Raw genomic sequence first — 17,108 nt, forward strand, 5'->3', positions numbered from 1 at the left:
AGAGACGAGGCTTGATCGCTGTGTGTGTGTGTGTAATAAAGTTTTATTAAAGTATAAAGGAGATAGAGAAAGCTTCTGACATAGGCATCAGAAGGGGGCAGAAAGAGTACCCGCTTGCTAGTGTTAACAATGAAGTTATATAATCCAAAGACTATCTGGAGGTTGTAAAGACCTCATCAGACCTACTCTCATAATTTACATTTTAAGATAACACTGTCCTCAGACAAGATACATCCTTGTAAAGACCAGGTCTACTCCCATAATTAACATTTTAAGATAACAGAAGGTTTAATCCAAAGACTGTCCTCAGGCAGGATACATTATTGTTATATAATCCTAAGGAATGTGGAGAAAGAAAAAAAGTTTGTCCTTTCTTCCTCCTTGAGAATTCCAGACCCCTCTCTCCTTGGGGACCCCTAGACTCCCTATCAACCTGCCTAGGAACTGACTCTCTCATTCCCCCCTTTTCTTTTAGGAGAATTATGTTGCCTAGGGAAAAGGGGCGTCGTTCTCATTCCATAACTACTTTCGAGCTGACAAGGGGCGTTGTCCCTAAATTGGTGAGGCAACATATTCTCCTAATCTTCATATTGAGGATATCTGATCCAGGGGCCCCAAATATCTCTCTTTCTTGCTCTCTTTCATCCGTATACTCTCTATTTTTACACACACATGTGTGTCTGTATTAAGCTGTTTCAGTCGTGTCTGACTCTTTGTGACTGTAGCCCTCCAGGCCCCTCTGTCCAAGGGATTCTCTAGGCAAGAATGCTGGAGTGGGTTGCCATGCCTTCCTCCAGGGGATCTTCCTGACCCAGGGATCAAACCCAGGTCTCCTGCATTGCAAGCAGATTCTTTACTGTCTGAGCCACCAGGGAAACCCATCTTACATTGATGATTGTATAATAATTTTTCAGTATTGTTATTTCCACTTGTCATTCATGAATGGATTGTAGTTTAAAGGACTTGGGATTAATGCCATTTCAGATACTATATTCTCTCATCTTATGGTTTGCCCTTTTGTAATGTTTGTAATATTTACCTTGTCAGATTCATCTTGACCCCCTGGTTGAATCCTTGGAGACTTTGCCCTGTGAAGCAGTTGTTATATTCTCTTAGTAATAAAATTCAGGCATAAATAGCTCTAGAGCACAGTTATATAAGGTTGTGTTATTTCAGTTGTGTGTTTTTTTAAAGGAAAGAAGTTGAAAGAGGGCATCTTTGTGGTGAGGTGTCAAGAGATAAGACTTAACTGAAATGTTTTGATGGGATTGTGATTCAGCAAGCCACTTAATGAGGATCTATTACATTCAAGACCCTGCAAGGCATATCTGCCTATTTCATTTAATCCTCACGATAACACTGTGAGATAGGAGGCATTGTGCCTGTTTTTATAAGGAAGAACGAATCTCAGAGAGGTCATGAAAATTGCTAAAATCCCCCAGTATTGTACACGATAAAGTTGGTTTCTCAACCTAGAATTGAATCCAGTTTCAGAGTGCTTTCCTTATAAAACTACTGGCTTGCACTGAATGTAGTTTATATTGGAGAATCTATAAATGCTTATTGCTAAAATCAGAAATATTAACTAATGTCTTCATTTTAAAGCATACAACATTTTAGCCATGTTTAATATTGATCATATATGGTTGCAACCACATCAAAAATACGTACAACAAATCCCCGGTTTTCCATCGATAGACATACAAGATTAGAAGGATCAAATGACTTGTTAAACATTCTGTAATCATTCATTGGGCTCTTACTAGTAGCTGAAGATCAGTGAGATAAAGTCTTGTTTTATTTGGGAATTGACTACTGTCCTTTACATTCCTGATAAAATTTTAGTTATCCTACAAGAGCACATTTCTGATTTATCTTCTCTATGAATCCTTTCCTGGTTCTCCTTTGCAGTCTTATATAACCTTCCGGTTTGCTGTTACTATTTCAATAATATATCAGTAACTATTTACATCAATTGTTCAATCCCATTCTGCTACTCTGCTTAGACTGTATAGTCCTTGAAGACAGAGATCATGCCTTTTCATCGATGTATTCTCAGGGCTTATTCAGTACATAGCCCTCAATAATGCTCAGTGAATGATTGTCAGGTAATTGGTAAGTGAATAAGAGTATTTGAGTACATTGATATATGAATTCATAAATGAATTGCTTTGTCCTAAACTCTTTTTTGCATGAGTTTTAGCATGATCTTTAAAGTGTAAGTACAATTTTGCTAAAACAAAAACAAACAACATCCTTTCTGACAGTGCATTCAATGCAAGCCCTTAAAAAAAAAAAATGGCTGAAAATTCTCCCAGATTAGAGGAGGCTTCCTTGATAGCTCAGAAAGAAAAAAAAAAAAAAAATCCTTTAATTTAGAGGTAGCAAATGTAAGCACTGTAATTGGAACAACATTTGGACTAAATCCAGGTTACCAGAATTTTAGTCCTTGTTATGCCATTGTGAAGTGGGTGGCAAGTCGCTTTGTTTAGGACTCTATATTTCTTCTGTGAAATGAGGGAACCCCATATGGCAAGTGTTACAAAATGACACTTGAATAAACTTCGAAAACCTCTGCTCTAAGGAACTGATCGAGGAGGGGTATTATAGGCAGTACTGGTTTTCAAGCTTTTCTCTAACTGACAGAATATCTTGTCAAATAAAATCTTCCATGCGGCCCCCAAATATAAAATAGGTAAAAATTGAGATTTTATGACTGCCAGCATCTTTGTCTTCTACCTGCTCAGTCTGTTCATTCATTCCATATATATATCAGATATGTTAAATACTTTTCAAATTCATGAATGAGTCCATTCTTATGATGAGGTCTAATCTTGCATCTTTAAAAATAAGCAAAGAAATTATAGTTCCTGAATATGATGATAGTTAAAGACCAGTAAATATATTTCTGTATGTTCCTTTATGCTCTATCACAACAATGTTACAAGCATTCTGGTATATTCAGCCTTCTGCTCTTGAAAGATTTCCTCTTTTTTCATATGTCCACCTCAATCTGAACCCCCAGTCTTTCAGTGCAGCTGGAATAGACTGTTTGGCCCCAAATTAAGTGTCTGCTTCTAAACAGGCGGTAATCATGGGCAGAGTTCATATCCCATTTATTCAGTCAAGTCAGAAAATATCATGCCATTGGTTCATTTGAGGTCCTGGGAAGATTCCTCACATTTTTGTCATCTTCCTCATAAGAAGTCTGTAATGATGTGGTATTAGTATTTCTGAGAAAGGAGCACACAGAAATTGTGTGTGTGCCTGCTTGCTTAAAATAATAATGAGCTTTGTTACTTCAATCTTCTTCCCAAGAAAAGAAGAATTTTACATTGATGATGAGTGTGTGAGTATTTGGGGGCTTCCCTGGTGGCTCAGATGGTAAGGAATCTGCCTATAATATGGGAGGCCCAGGTTCAATGAAGAAAATCCCCTGGAGAAGGAAACGGCAATCTGCTCCAGTGTTCTTGCCTGGAGAATCCCATGGACAGACAAGCCTAGTGGGCTACAGTCCATGGGATTGCTAAGACTCCGACATGACCTGAGTGACTAGCACATTCACACTTTTTCTTTTCATGTAAGTATTTGGGGTCTTTGATTAAAAAAGAAGACTTTGATCAAAACCAGAATCTCCCACGTGTCACACAAAACATATATGAAAAGCATTATACTGATGGACAATTCTAAAAAGCCAAGAGACTAGGTCTTGTGAACCAACATCAAGAGTCTTCTGTATTAACTTAAAATTATTTTTAGATATTAAAGCAAATACCTAATTTAGAAGAAGAAACTACTTGTGAATCCTTGCTCAAGCACAAGAGAAAGTAGAGGCAAATTATTATGCCATTTTAGCTGTTTTAGATCTACAGTTGTTGTATAGCCTAAGTTTTTTAATTTGATGTAAATTTGTATGAGATTACATAAAAGTAGCTTTTCATAGGCTCCATATGTTCTGCAAACAGCAAACTCTTATCTCTTTTTTGTTTCATTATTTTAAAAAATATGGTTTTTTTCTTGTCCTGAGATCCCACTTTAATGCCCCATTATCCTCTGTATTTTGGTCCTAGACCATCTTCATTTGCTGCTTGTTCTATAATAAATAATTGTTTGCTGCTTCCAAGAGGCAACAGAGGATAATGGTTAATTGTGTGAACTCTGCAGGCATATTGCCTGGCTGTGAAATCTGTCTCTATCCTTTCCTAGATGAGTGAGCTTGGATGAGTCATTTACTCTTTCTGTGCTTCAGAATTCTCACCTGTAAAATGGAGGCAAAGATAACTGTGAGAATTACATGGTATGCTGTATTTAGATATCATAGAATGTGCCTTTGTGTGGGCTAAGTCACTTCAGTCGTGTCCAACTCTTTGTGACCCTATGGACTGTAGCCTACCAGGCTCCTCTGTCCATGGGATTCTCCAGGCAAGACTACTGCAATGAGTTGCCATTTCCTTGTCCAGGGGATCTTCCTGACCCAGGGATCAAACTTACCTCTCTAGCCTCCTGCGTTGGCAGGCAGATTCTTTACCACTAGCACCACCCGGGAAGCCCATAGAATGTGCCTAACACAAAGCTAATGGGGTCCCAATCACAAGAGTAAGAATATATTTCCTGTCAATATTGGTTATTTGTTAGCTGGTATTTGTAGTTTACCAGGCATTCTGTTTCTGTCTCTTCCCCTGCTCCTATCTGCTGCCTTTGGATTATCACAGTTTTAGTGGATCCAGGGAGAGGCAGAGAGCATGCCTATTTTATCCACTCAAACGCTTTCCAGTAAATACTGATTGCTCTGCACAGGGAGTAAAGTGACTAGCAATATTCACAATGAGCTTCTGTGAACTATGCATTCTTACAAATAAATACATAACTTTAATGAATAGTGTAAATAAGGAAAAAAGTAATGATGTGATAAGACCTTGTGACATGTAGGGGAAGTCAGGAAAGGCTTTTCAGAAGAAATAATATGTAAATTAAAGGCTGAGGAATGAGTTAGTCAGGCAAAATGGATGGTTACAATCCTTCCCAGGCAGGAAAGGCATGTTGGTAAACCCTAAATGCACTTTGGCTGAAGCTAAATGAGTTACAGGGGACAGTGGTGTGGGATAAGGTGGAGGAGCCAGTAGCAGCCAACATAGGAAGCTGAGGCTGAAAGGGCAACCTGGGACCAGATCTGAAAGTACTGATGTGTCATATTATCCCAAATGTTACAGGAAGCCAAGGAGGAATTTTGCATCTAAAATAAATTTATTTTTATTTTTGGCTGCATCTGGGTCTTCCTTGCTGCGAGTGGGCTTTCTCTCCTTGCAGTGAGCAGGGGCTGCTCTCGAGTTGCAATGTGTGCCGTGGCTTCTCTTGTTGTGGGGCACGGGCTCTGTGGTGAGCAGACTTCAGTAGCTGCAGCACGTGGGCTCTGTTTTGTGCAGCTCTCAGGCTCTAGAGCACAGGGTTAGTAGTTCTGACGTAGGGTCTTAGTTGCCATGTGGCATGTGGGATCCTCCCAGAGCACGGATGGAACCTGTGTCCCCTGCATTGGGAGGTGGACTCCCAACCACTGGACTACCAGGGAAGTCTGGAATTTTGCATTTTTAAAAGATCATTCTGGAAAATGCAGAGAGAGGGAGTAGAAGAACTTCTTTCTTTGTTCCTTAGTTGCAGTGCCTGTAAAAGGACTGGAACCTCCTCTTTGAAGCTTTCCTTGATGATTTTTGCCCATAGAGGTGATCTTTACTCATTTGTTCACCTAATGAACCCATTCTATTCCTGTCATAGCAGTCATCACACTGCACTGTGAGCCTGACCCATGCCAAGGATGACTATGTATTGTAGAGTGAATAATAACTGATTCATTCCTCTGAAGACTAGACTGTGAGCATTTTAAGGTCAAGGATTATGTCATTCATCTTGTATTACCCACAGCATCTAGCAAGTCTCTTGTCACACAGCAGGTTCTCAATGGTTTTTGTTGCTGCTCTTGGGAAACCGAAGGAAAAGAAGTGTCAATATTCATGATGGATGGAAATGGGAATTTTGGATCATAGATGCAATTTAATTTTTTATACCATCATTGAAATTTGGTAACATTAATTGGGGTCCTAGAACAGCTGTGATAGGTTTATGGAAGTTACTAAATAGCACTGAAGGTGGAATTAAAATATTTCAGTTTGAGCCTGAATAGGTACCCTGAAAACACTTAATTGAGTTAAACATTTTTCATCCATACTGGCCCTTTACAACTGTCTGTAGGCTTTCTATGGTTCATTTTAGAGAGTAAGCAGAGACATTACTTTGCCAACAAAGGTCCATCTGGTCAAGGCTACGGTTTTTCCATTGGTCATGTATGGATGTGAGAGTTGGACTGTGAAAAAAGCTGAGCGCCGAAGAATTGATGCTTTTGAACTGTGGTGTTGGAGAAGACTCTTTAGAGTCCCTTGGACTGCAAGGAGGTCCAACCAGTCCATCCTAAAGGAGGTCAGTCCTGGGTGTTCATTGGAAGGACTGATGCTGAAGCTGAAACTCCAGTACTTTGGCCACCTCATGCAAAGAGTTGACTCATTGGAAAAGACCCTGATGCTGGGAGGGATTGGGGGCAGGAGGAAAAGGGGACGACAGAGGATGAGATGGCTGGATGGTATCACCGACTTGATGGACATGAGTTTGGGTGAACTCTGGGAGCTGGTGATGGACAGGGAGGCCTGGCATGCCTCGATTCATGGGGTCACAAAGAGTTGGACACGACTGAGTGACTGAACTGAACCGAAATGAACTGAAAAATTCCTTCACCCTTTCTAAATCTTCCCTGATCACATCATCACTTTGGTACAATGATAACTCAGAGATGTAAACCCTCAGATGCTGAGAGAGCTTACAATATCAAATTGTTCATTATTTAAATATATGGGTTGAATTTAATAACGGACTTCTTTGTTCTTTCCCTCTTGTTGAAAATGGAACCCCAAATGGATGAAAAACAAAGCAATTTATATTCTGTCTTATGGCATTTTAAACTATAAAAATTTAATCAGTGTACTAGTTACTTTTTTTAGAATAGGAAAAATAATTCAACCCTTAAAAAATTTTCTACTTAGATACTTTTTATTGGAGAGAAACTCACTAATAATCCCATTAAGACATATATGAGTGGAAACATGGGAACTGTTTGTTACTTTCTTGTTCTATTATTGTCAGGAATTAACATCCATCCAAACAAATTATATAATAAGAATTGTTTCTTTTTTTCTTGTCAGCATCTGTATTGATTTCAAGTTTGTGTTCTATTAGCAAATTATAAAAACACATTTTATAGTAGAAACTGGTTTTAAGTGGCTGTTTGGGAAAGATGCTTTACTCAGAGTAGAATTTAGCCTAGCTACTTTGCAATCTGATGACTATTAAAGGATGCCATTATCTCTCTGTTACTTATAATTCTCTCAGGTTTAGCTAGTGATTTAAGTTCATATTAATTTTTAATACTTTTCAGTTTTTATCTCAAAATCTTTGATGCTTATTGCCTCACTAAACAAATGGATTTTTCTCCCCCAGAAATGGCTACATCTAAATGTTGGGTGCTTATAGTTTTAAGAAGTTTTACACAGAATATCTTTTTGGATTACATATATCTTTTTGCTCTCCATTATTTGTATCCCATTACAACGGTTTTGGGGAGGAAGCGCGTTTGTCTCTTCCCAACAGTCAAATCCCAAATCATACCTAATTGGGCACAGTAGCCCTGAATTTCTGAAAGTTTGATGAGGCTCAGTAGATACAAACTTCATCTCCTTTTGCCTTCAATCTTTCCCAGCATCAGTCTTCTCCAGGGAGTCAGCTCTTTCTATCAGGTGGCCAAAGTATTGGAGCTTCAGCATCAGTCCTTCCAATGAATATTCAGGATTGTACTTTATGAATTAGTAAAATTTCCAAAGAATTAGAGGATTGACATAGAAATTGCCAACTTCTAACTCTCCCAATTGAGACCATTAAGAAACAAAAGAAATGCTCAGGACTTCCCGGTGGGTGGTCCATTGGTTAAGAACTTGCATTCCAAAGCAGGGTACATGGGTTGGATCCCTGGTGGGGGAACTAAGATCCCATAGGCCAAGGGGCAACTAACCAACCCTACACAGGGAAACTACTGATCAATCCCACACACCACACCTAGAGAGAAGCCTGCTCCTCACAATGAAGATTCCTTAAGCAGCACCTAAGACCTGATGTAGCCAAAATAAAATTATATAAAAAAAGAAATGCTCATGTTCCATTTTGTCATCTCAAAAATGGACATTTTTATATCTGAAAGAATGATGAGTAGGTCTTCTGTTGAAAAAGAAATGGGGACTGTAATCCCAAACAGAGGACCAAGAAGCATCCAGGTATCCCACATTCTCCAAGGAGAGCTGTGTATAAAAGTGCTCAGGCAACTCCCTCTGAGAGGGAACCAGGTGGGTCCTGACATCAGTTGTCACTCCAGCAGCCTCCCAATCCTCATATAAACTGCCTCTGGGTGAGGGGAGGATGGAATGTGAAGGGGTGCTGGAGAAGTGAATTACTGACCTACTGAAGAACCACATCTAGAGATGTGGGATATTTTCAGTGAAAAGAAGGTCAGCTTCTGTAGCCCTTAGGAAAACAAAAGTGATTTAATACAAGAAACTGATTATATAAATATGAATGATGCAAATGAAAGCAGACGAGTGAGATAATCCAAAGATTAGTGAAGCAACTACCATTCCAAGTGCAGAGGGAGAAAGGGATGGTGGTATTATGAGGGTTTAGTGGTGCAAAGGAGGGGTCACCACCATAGGAGCTGGTATCACCAAGGGGTCACTCTGAAGCTAGTGAGCAGACATCTGATAGGGTATTGTGTAGCTGCTTTGGGGTATGCCAGGATGGAGGGCCAGTGTTGCCTATGCTACTGAAATAGGGAGAGAGTTCCTTCTCTCTAATTTTCTTCTTCCACTTTCTTCTTCATGATTCCTGTTGTCAACATCTAAAGGAAGCCAGCCAGGGAGAGAATTTGTGAAATGCAATTTGCAACGTCTCAGCCTGCACATCACACAGCAGAGTTTAGAATGGTTGGCTTGGGTCTGGAAGACATTGATAAACAACTGAGACAGTATCTCATTTCTCCATTGATCATCTATGCAGAAGACATCCTGAACCATTTTTTTTTAAATTAATGAATTAATTTATTTGGCTGTATTGGGTCTTAGTTGTGGCATGGGGGATCTTTCATTGTGGTACACTGACTCTCAAGTTGTACTTAGTTGTGGAATCTTGGTTCCCTGACCAGGGATCAAACCAGCATTCCCTGCATTGGAAGGTGGCCGCTTTCTGATCTGTTCTTTATGTCCCTTGAGCTAAGAAGAAGAAATGGAGAAAGATATCAGGAGAGAGAGAAGAGATAGCAGCAAAGCATCTTAACCTTCATTACTTGGGTTAACAAGAATGCTTGAACTTATTCTGGATAAATGCACTGTGGCTTGAGCCATCTCATTTTTACTTCAACCACAAGAATAGACTTGTTCAAGGGGACCCTACCAACAAGAGTTTCAATGTGTATCAATGGGAATGGCAGCTGAGGAGATGAGAAAATTTATTTTTTTCCTACTTATCCTTAAGAAGAGAGCCACTATTTGGACACCTGCCTTAGAGAAGGTGTCAATATATAGTCTCCTTTTGTTAGAGAAGCAGTGACACTCAACAGAGGACTGCAATTAAAGGCCCAGTTATATAACAGGGCTTTCTTTTTATTAACTCCTCCACTCTGCTGTAGTGTGGAAGCAGGTAGAACCTAAAGAAGAGAGGGGAGAGAAGGAATGAATGAATAGACTATTCCCTCTTCCCAGTCTAAGTCCTACACACTGGCCATTGAGTAGCTCCGCAGGTTGTGAACACTGAACTGAGAAAAGGGAAGGAGATGTGGTGTAAAGCTGTTAGTTATGTTATGTACTCAATTTGAACTGTTGTTAAGGAAGAGGATATAGATTTAACATTGCAAATGGAAAGCAGTTATTGGAGAAAAATGAAAACATATACAAAATGTTCAATAGATCAATTATACAAAAAACAAAATTAAACTCCTTTGAATATCATCTCAGAATAAAGAGAAATCTTTAAATTGAAAAAGATAACTTTATTCAAAACTCAAAGTATTACATTATTTTTTTTTTTCATTTCTTCAAGGTTTGGTTGTTTCATATATGGTTTCTATCCATAAAGTAGGATTTTAGAATGACTGCCATTATTTATTGAAATTTCTATCAATCAAGAATTACTACTGGTAACTGAAACCTGCTGAAAGAGAAATTTACATGATAGCTGTATCAGTCAGTGTCTTCTCCCTTGTTTTAGATTGTATAAAAGAAGGAAATAACATATGATGAATACTATAGTCTTAGAAAAATAACAGAATGTTGTGAAAGATTAATATGTTTAAAAGTACCATTTAAGTGATGAAAGATAAAACTACAGGAAAACTATTCATACATGCCAATATGGAATTTATTGTCATCATACTTGCTCATAACTTTAGGAATTCTTAGAAATACTTCATTTTAATGAAGCATATGGCATTCTATGTATTGAGAAGCAAATTTTGCTGACAGAAGAATAGTTTCAGATTAGGAGAACTTGACTTCTTCTCTCTGTTTACATTTGCCTTAAATTTGAGGCCTTATAAAACATCAGTATCTTTTTAAAATTACTCTTTTTTGTCCTAACATGATTAGGGAGCATGATTCCAGAAAACTGATCAATTTAACTTGTAGTCCAACATCAGAAAAAGAAATAAAAATCACTTTTCTATCTTGAAAAGATGTGAATAAGCCCCCAATGAGTTGCATAGTGATTGGTGAAGAGTCTTGGCTTAGAAATAATGTCTTAGTCTGAAACAACAGAGCATGTGACTCTGTGAGTATTTCATTACTGCTCTGAGCCTTTATTCCCTCACCTATCATGAGAGTTGTGCCCACCTCATTTGGCTAGCGGCTCTAATGAGACATAATTGGACTCATATATGTGTAGTGCATATACTGGCACAAGATGAATTCTCTATCCATGTTAGTCCAAAGGATAGGCAACTGACACTCAGTTCAGTTCAGTTCAGTTGCTCAGTTGTGTCCGACTCTTTGCAACCCCATGGACCGCAGCACTCCAGGCTCCCCTGTCCATCACCAACTTCTGGAGCTTACTCAAACTCATATCCATTGAGATGGTGAGGCCATCCAACCATCTCATCCTCTGTCATCCCCTTCTCCTCCCGCCTTCAATCTTTCCCAGCATCAGGGTCTTTTTCAGTGAGTCATTTCTTTGCATCAGGTGGCCAAAGTATTGGAGTTTCAGCTTCAGCATCAGTCCTTCCAATGAATATTCAGGACTGATTTCCTTTAGGGATGGACTTGTTGGATCTCCTTCCTGTCCAAAGGACTCTCAGGAATCTTCTCCAACACCACAGTTCAAAAGCATCAATTCTTCAGTTCTCAGCTTTCTTTATAGTCTCAACTCTCACCTCCATACATGACTCTGGGAAAAACCATAGCTTTGACTAGACGGACCTTTGTTGGCAAAGTAATATCTCTGCTTTTGAATATACTGTCTAGGTTGGTCATAGCTTTTCTTCCAAGGAGTAAGCGTCTTTTAATTTCATGGCTACAGTCACCATCTGAAGTGTTTTTGGAGCCCCCCAAAATAAAGTCTGACACTGCTTCCACTGTTTCCCCATCTATTTGCCATGAAGTGATGGAGCCAGATGCCATGATTTTAGTTTTCTGAATGTTAAGTTTTAAACCAACTTTTTCACTCTCCTCTTTCACTTTCATCAACAGGCTCTTTAGTTCTTCGCTTTCTGCAGTAAGTGTGATGTCATCTGCATATCTGAGGTTATTGATATTTCTCCCAGCAATCTTGATTCCAGCTTGTGCTTCATCCAGCCCAGCATTTCTCATGATGTACTCTGCGTTTAAGTTAAATAAACAGGGTGACAATATACAGCCTTGACGTACTCCTTTCCCTATTTGGAACCAGTCTGTTGTTCCATGTCAGGTTCTAACTGTTGCTTCTTGACCTGCTTACAGATTTCTCAAGAGGAAGGTCAGGTGGTCTGGTATTCCCATCTCTTGAAGAATTTTCCACAGTTTGTTGCAATCAGCAATAACATGGCACTTATAATCTCTCTTTTTCTATTTTATAATGTATCAATAATATATAATGTAATGCTAAGTTATATTGTATGTTATCAATATTATATGGGCTTCCTTGATGGCTCAGACAGTAAAGAATCTGCCCGTAATGTGGGAGACCTGGGTTTGATCCCTGGGTTGGGAAGATCCCCTCGACGAAGGCATGCAACTTGCTCCAGTATTCTTGCCTGGAGAATCCCCATGGATAGAGGAGCCTGGCGGGCTACAGTCCATGGGGTTGCAAAGAGTCAGACATGACTGAGCAACTAAGCACAGTACATTAATATTATATAGCAATAGTATAATACAGTAATATAACAGTATAGTATTAAACATAACATTTCTCTGATTTCCCAAACAGAACTACTATTGCCAACCCACGAGTGATGACATAGAACTATTTCTGCCTTACAAAAGCAACTTTAAATCTTGCCTGCTGACCTTCTTTTCTAAAAGCCATAAAACCATTCTAAAACTCCAACTAGATTTTACTTACTCTTTCTCTAACAGTTGTTTATTGAGACCCTGCTTTGTATCAGCCACTGTACTACACGCTGAGGGGGTAAATTTGAAACTAGCCCTCTGGCTTTGTAAATTTTTTGGACAAATCTGTTTTCAGTCAGGGTTTCCATAGGAAATAGATTGCATTCCCACAGGGAATGAAAGAAAATTTAATGGAGGTCCTATTTACAATGGAGTAGGAGATGGCAACTCACTCCAGTATTCTTGCTTGAGAATCCCATGGACAGAGGAGCCTGGCGGTCTATGGTCCATAGGGTTCCCAAGAGTCGGACACTACTGAAGCAACTTTGCATGCACGCACTATATTTACAAAAAGTGTGGACAGGGTTGAGGATGACCCAAAGGGATAACCAAGCACTATAAGAATAGCAACAGTGGAAAGCTGCCATCAGCTTTATGTTTGAAAGGTGAAGTGGAAGCAGTAGTTAATGGAAGTTAGGGAAACCTGTCTTCTTAGAGATGGGTGATTATAGGAGCTGTGATCTAGAGAAAGGGCTTTCATTACTGTTGCACTCTGGCCAGTAGAGAGGACCCTTTCTTTCCTCCTGCCTTCCCGCTGTACTTCTCAGGAGTCAGACAGCTAGAGAGCCCATGGACTCAGTCTGTGAGGACCAGCCTCCTGTGACACAACCAAGATGGAGAAGGTATTGGAGTGGATCTCGAGGAGACAGATGTAAACTACTTAGAAAATAATCTCCTCTTCCCTCCTTTATCTTGTTTTTTGTAACAAGTGCTGGTTTTTATTTCTGAGTGTAAAAGTAATATATTTTATATGTAGAACATTTGAAAAACTGCCTTGTAACTTTTGTAACTTGAGATCTTGCTTTTTCCTAGCCAGGACATGCTCCCAGTTGAAGGCACATGAATCTGTCCAGTCAGCTTTCACACTCAGAGTGTTATAAAACCTAAGTTTATTTTCATGGCTAAGACCTCACAAAAATACTGTTGCATGCCCCAGATCTACTGATGTTACCCTGGAACATGTTGTCTTTCTGCCTGTCATAAACTTCCTTAGCATGGCATCCTCTTGCATAGTCACAGTCTTAGTACATTAGATTCCTTTCCATATTTTTGCACACCATATTTTTTTCCACTATCTCTGCTAAACAAATTCTACTCATTATTTAAGGCTAAAATAAAACCTCATTTATTTCCCAGAAACCCAAAGATTTTAATATTTAATTATATTATTTGATTCAGTCATTTTACAAATATTTTTGAGAACCTATGAAGTGCATATTTAACATATGTAAGTCTTTCCTGCCTGACTAGACCTAAAATTCTTGAGAGTCATATTTGCGTTGAGCTTCATTTGGATCCTATCACAGCTTTGCTCACTTCTAAGAAAATATAGCTAAGGTCTTACCTTCATTTCTGCTGGGGAAGCTTGATCACAGTTCCTTCCTGCTGAAGACAGCCTCAGAATTTCTATTCCAGTTGTGCTGTTTTATCCTATTTTTAAGTGCATTTCCTGCCAAGCAAAATGGATCACTTTTTTTTGGCTTGGAAAAGAATATCACAAAAGTTTGGAAAAGAAAGAAAAATTTCTATGCCTCTTACATAATGTTCGCTGTTACAACGTTACACAGCTTCTTTAATATTTTTCTGTGCTTATATTTTTGAGAATTATAATCATTGGCTATGTCCAATTTTATATCCTACATATAAAACTTACATCTTGAATCTTGCTTTTTCTTTTAACATAGGGGTATAAACATTTTTTTTTTTTTCAGGTTCTGCCTCAGAGAGGCACTCAAGATTGAATATAACAGAGATAAAATATATCTGTTATTTGTTGAATCTTTGCTAGGTTTCCGGAGAAGGCAATGGCACCCCACTCCAGTACTCTTGCCTGGAAAATCCCATGGATGGAGGAGCCTGGTAGGCTGCAGTCCAGGGGTTCACTAAGGGTCGGACACGACTGAGCGACTTCATTTTCACTTTTCACTTTCATGCATTGGAGAAGGAAATGGCAACCCACTCCAGCGTTCTTGCATGGAGAATCCCAGGGACAGGGGAGCCTAGTGGGCTGCTGTCTAGGGGTCGCAGAGAGTCGGACATGACTGAAGCGACTTAGCAGCAGCAGCAACTAGGTTTCAAGCAGGTTTTGAGTAAGAGCTCTAAATTTCTGCTTATTCCTCTTTGGTCAGTGTTAGAAAAGCTCAATAATTGTAATTATGCCTCGGTGTATGATGAGGAAATTCTTTTCTTTGTCATATTGAACTGAACACCTGGAAAGCCTGTGGGGTTCTCTCCTTAGAAGACTTACAGAGGTGCAGTTTCTCCCTCCCCCACTCTCCTATCTACTCTGTCAATTTTGCTGCCAACCTCTGCATAATATAGTCAAATTATGTGCGAGAAATTCAACCCTGGTTTCCTGGGTGATGGTACAATGCCACTACTTAGTATTCCTAGTCACATAGCTACAGTTCCATCACTCTGTTAATCTATATATATCTTCATGTTCGAGAAGCAGACATTTCAAATCCAGCATGTATTAAGGGTTTTCAATGTACCAAGTAAGAAAACATAGGAGCTTCTGGATCTCAGTATTGATGAAGCCATTTTTTTATTACTAAAAATTATATTTATTTTTTAAACTTTTTTCTTACGGAAAATCTTAAACACACAAAAGTGGGAGGTTTTTGATATTAAGATTTGAGAATCCACTGTCTGGACCAATATTTTTGGATTCAATGATTTCTGCAGTATATCTTTTCCAGTTCAATTTTGCAAAGTCAAAACTCTTCATATTCTTTTTTAGACTATTGTATGTCTGAACTTTAAATTTTGGCCTGTTTTAATAGCCTGAGTTTTCCTATTCATAAACCAGTGACTCTTTTTCCTCTGGAGTTTGCACAAGTATGGTGCACCCTTAAATTTTGGAAATGTTATTGAGGTTCTTTGTTTCTGAAGTGAATTCTAGTGCTCTACACAAAACAAATGTCATGAACTGAAGTGTCTTGCTTCAGAATGGCCAAGTTTGTGTGATTTAAACCAGGAAATTCTAGCTCTTTCTACCTCTTGGTTGCTAAATTCTCTGTGATGAGTATTTGCATACGTACATATAAGAAGTTTAAACTAATGGTAAAATTGAAATTAAGATTTTTTGGGTCACGCATATTTTTTGTATTGGTTTAGTTTTCCTTTTTATTGACAGTAGCATCAATGGATCATGGAGAAGGAAATGGCAACCCACTCCAGTATTCCTGTCTGGAGAATCCTATGGACTGAGAAGCTTGGCGGGCCACAGTCCATAGGGTCACAGAGTCGGACACAACTGAAGTGACTTAGCATGCATGCATGCATCAATGGATCATATACCTTAAATTCTAAATCTGCTATGTTTTAACTGTGTTGGTGGTTTAGGCACTAAGTCATGTCCAACTCTTGCAACCCCATGGACTGTAGCCCACCAGGCTCCTCTGTCCATAGGATTTTCCAGGTAAGAATACTGAACTGGGTTGCTATTTCTTTTCTAGTTTTAGATGTGTTACTTTGGCCAAATCAATTTTCTGATCCTCTGTTATCTCATTATTTAAAAAAAGATGAAAGCAATTTCACAGATTGTTATGGAGATCAAATGAAATACTGGTTGGGAAGATAATTCATAAGTATAAAGCCTTTCACTAAAACCTAGTATTTCTATAGTCTTAAAGATCGTTGATAATTTGGGAGCCTAATTATTACCCGCTATTCCTTTTCTCTCCCTTTAGATAGCTTTTCTTGGACTTTTGCATGTTGTGAACCTCTTTTCTCACAGCTCAGCTTTAGTTAGCTTGGTAAATTGTGATATTTGCTTATCCACATGCATTGTATACCATCAGATGTTAGTGCAGAGAACTCTGTGTATTTGTATTTAACTAAGGATACTGAGCTGTTCTTTTTTTGTGTGTCTTTTTTCCCTGTAGGTCTTAAAAATTGACAGCAAAGCTGCCCTGAATAACAGACATCCTGAGAGGGGCTGTTTTTCACCTGTATAATGAAGAAAAGCAGGAGTGTGATGACGGTGACGGCTGATGATGTAAGTTCCAAAAGCCATAGAATTGCCGATTCTACCCACTCTTTGTCTGCCTAATAAAGAAGGCATTCCATGATTCTGTTCTAAGGGCAGGTAACGTTGTTTAGAAGTACCACTCCATCACTAGGTATTTCTATGACACGGGGCATTGCCAGCCCTTGGACCCAGAACTCTGCAAGGTAGACAGTAGGCATACCACCCTCTTTACAGCTTGGAAATAGGCTCAGTTTGAGCTTTGTGGTTTTTATTTACAAAATACCAGTCTGGAAATTTTTCTTTTCACCATTTCTTGATGACTTTCTTGTACATTTTTATCCATGTATAGCTAGTCCTTGAGTCACCGCTTGAGGTGGGGTCTTTGACAGCTGTTTGTATTTAGAAGAAATTTGTGA

At 38.9% G+C, this 17,108-nt stretch overlaps 1 protein-coding gene across 1 annotated transcript in view; it reads left to right on the forward strand.

The window, feature by feature from the left end:
* Positions 1-17,108, forward strand: part of LOC104996150 (cAMP-specific 3',5'-cyclic phosphodiesterase 4B-like) — a 268,302-nt gene that overhangs the window by 30,297 nt on the left and 220,897 nt on the right. Inside the window, exon 3 of the mRNA XM_010850270.1 lies at positions 16,607-16,719. Coding sequence (XP_010848572.1) covers positions 16,678-16,719 — 42 coding nt within the window. The 5' untranslated portion in view covers positions 16,607-16,677. The remainder of the gene's footprint in view (positions 1-16,606; positions 16,720-17,108) is intronic.

The sequence above is a fragment of the Bison bison genome, unplaced genomic scaffold (assembly GCF_000754665.1).
Source record: "Bison bison bison isolate TAMUID 2011002044 unplaced genomic scaffold, Bison_UMD1.0 scf7180017864290, whole genome shotgun sequence".
Taxonomy (NCBI): Eukaryota; Metazoa; Chordata; class Mammalia; order Artiodactyla; family Bovidae; genus Bison; species Bison bison.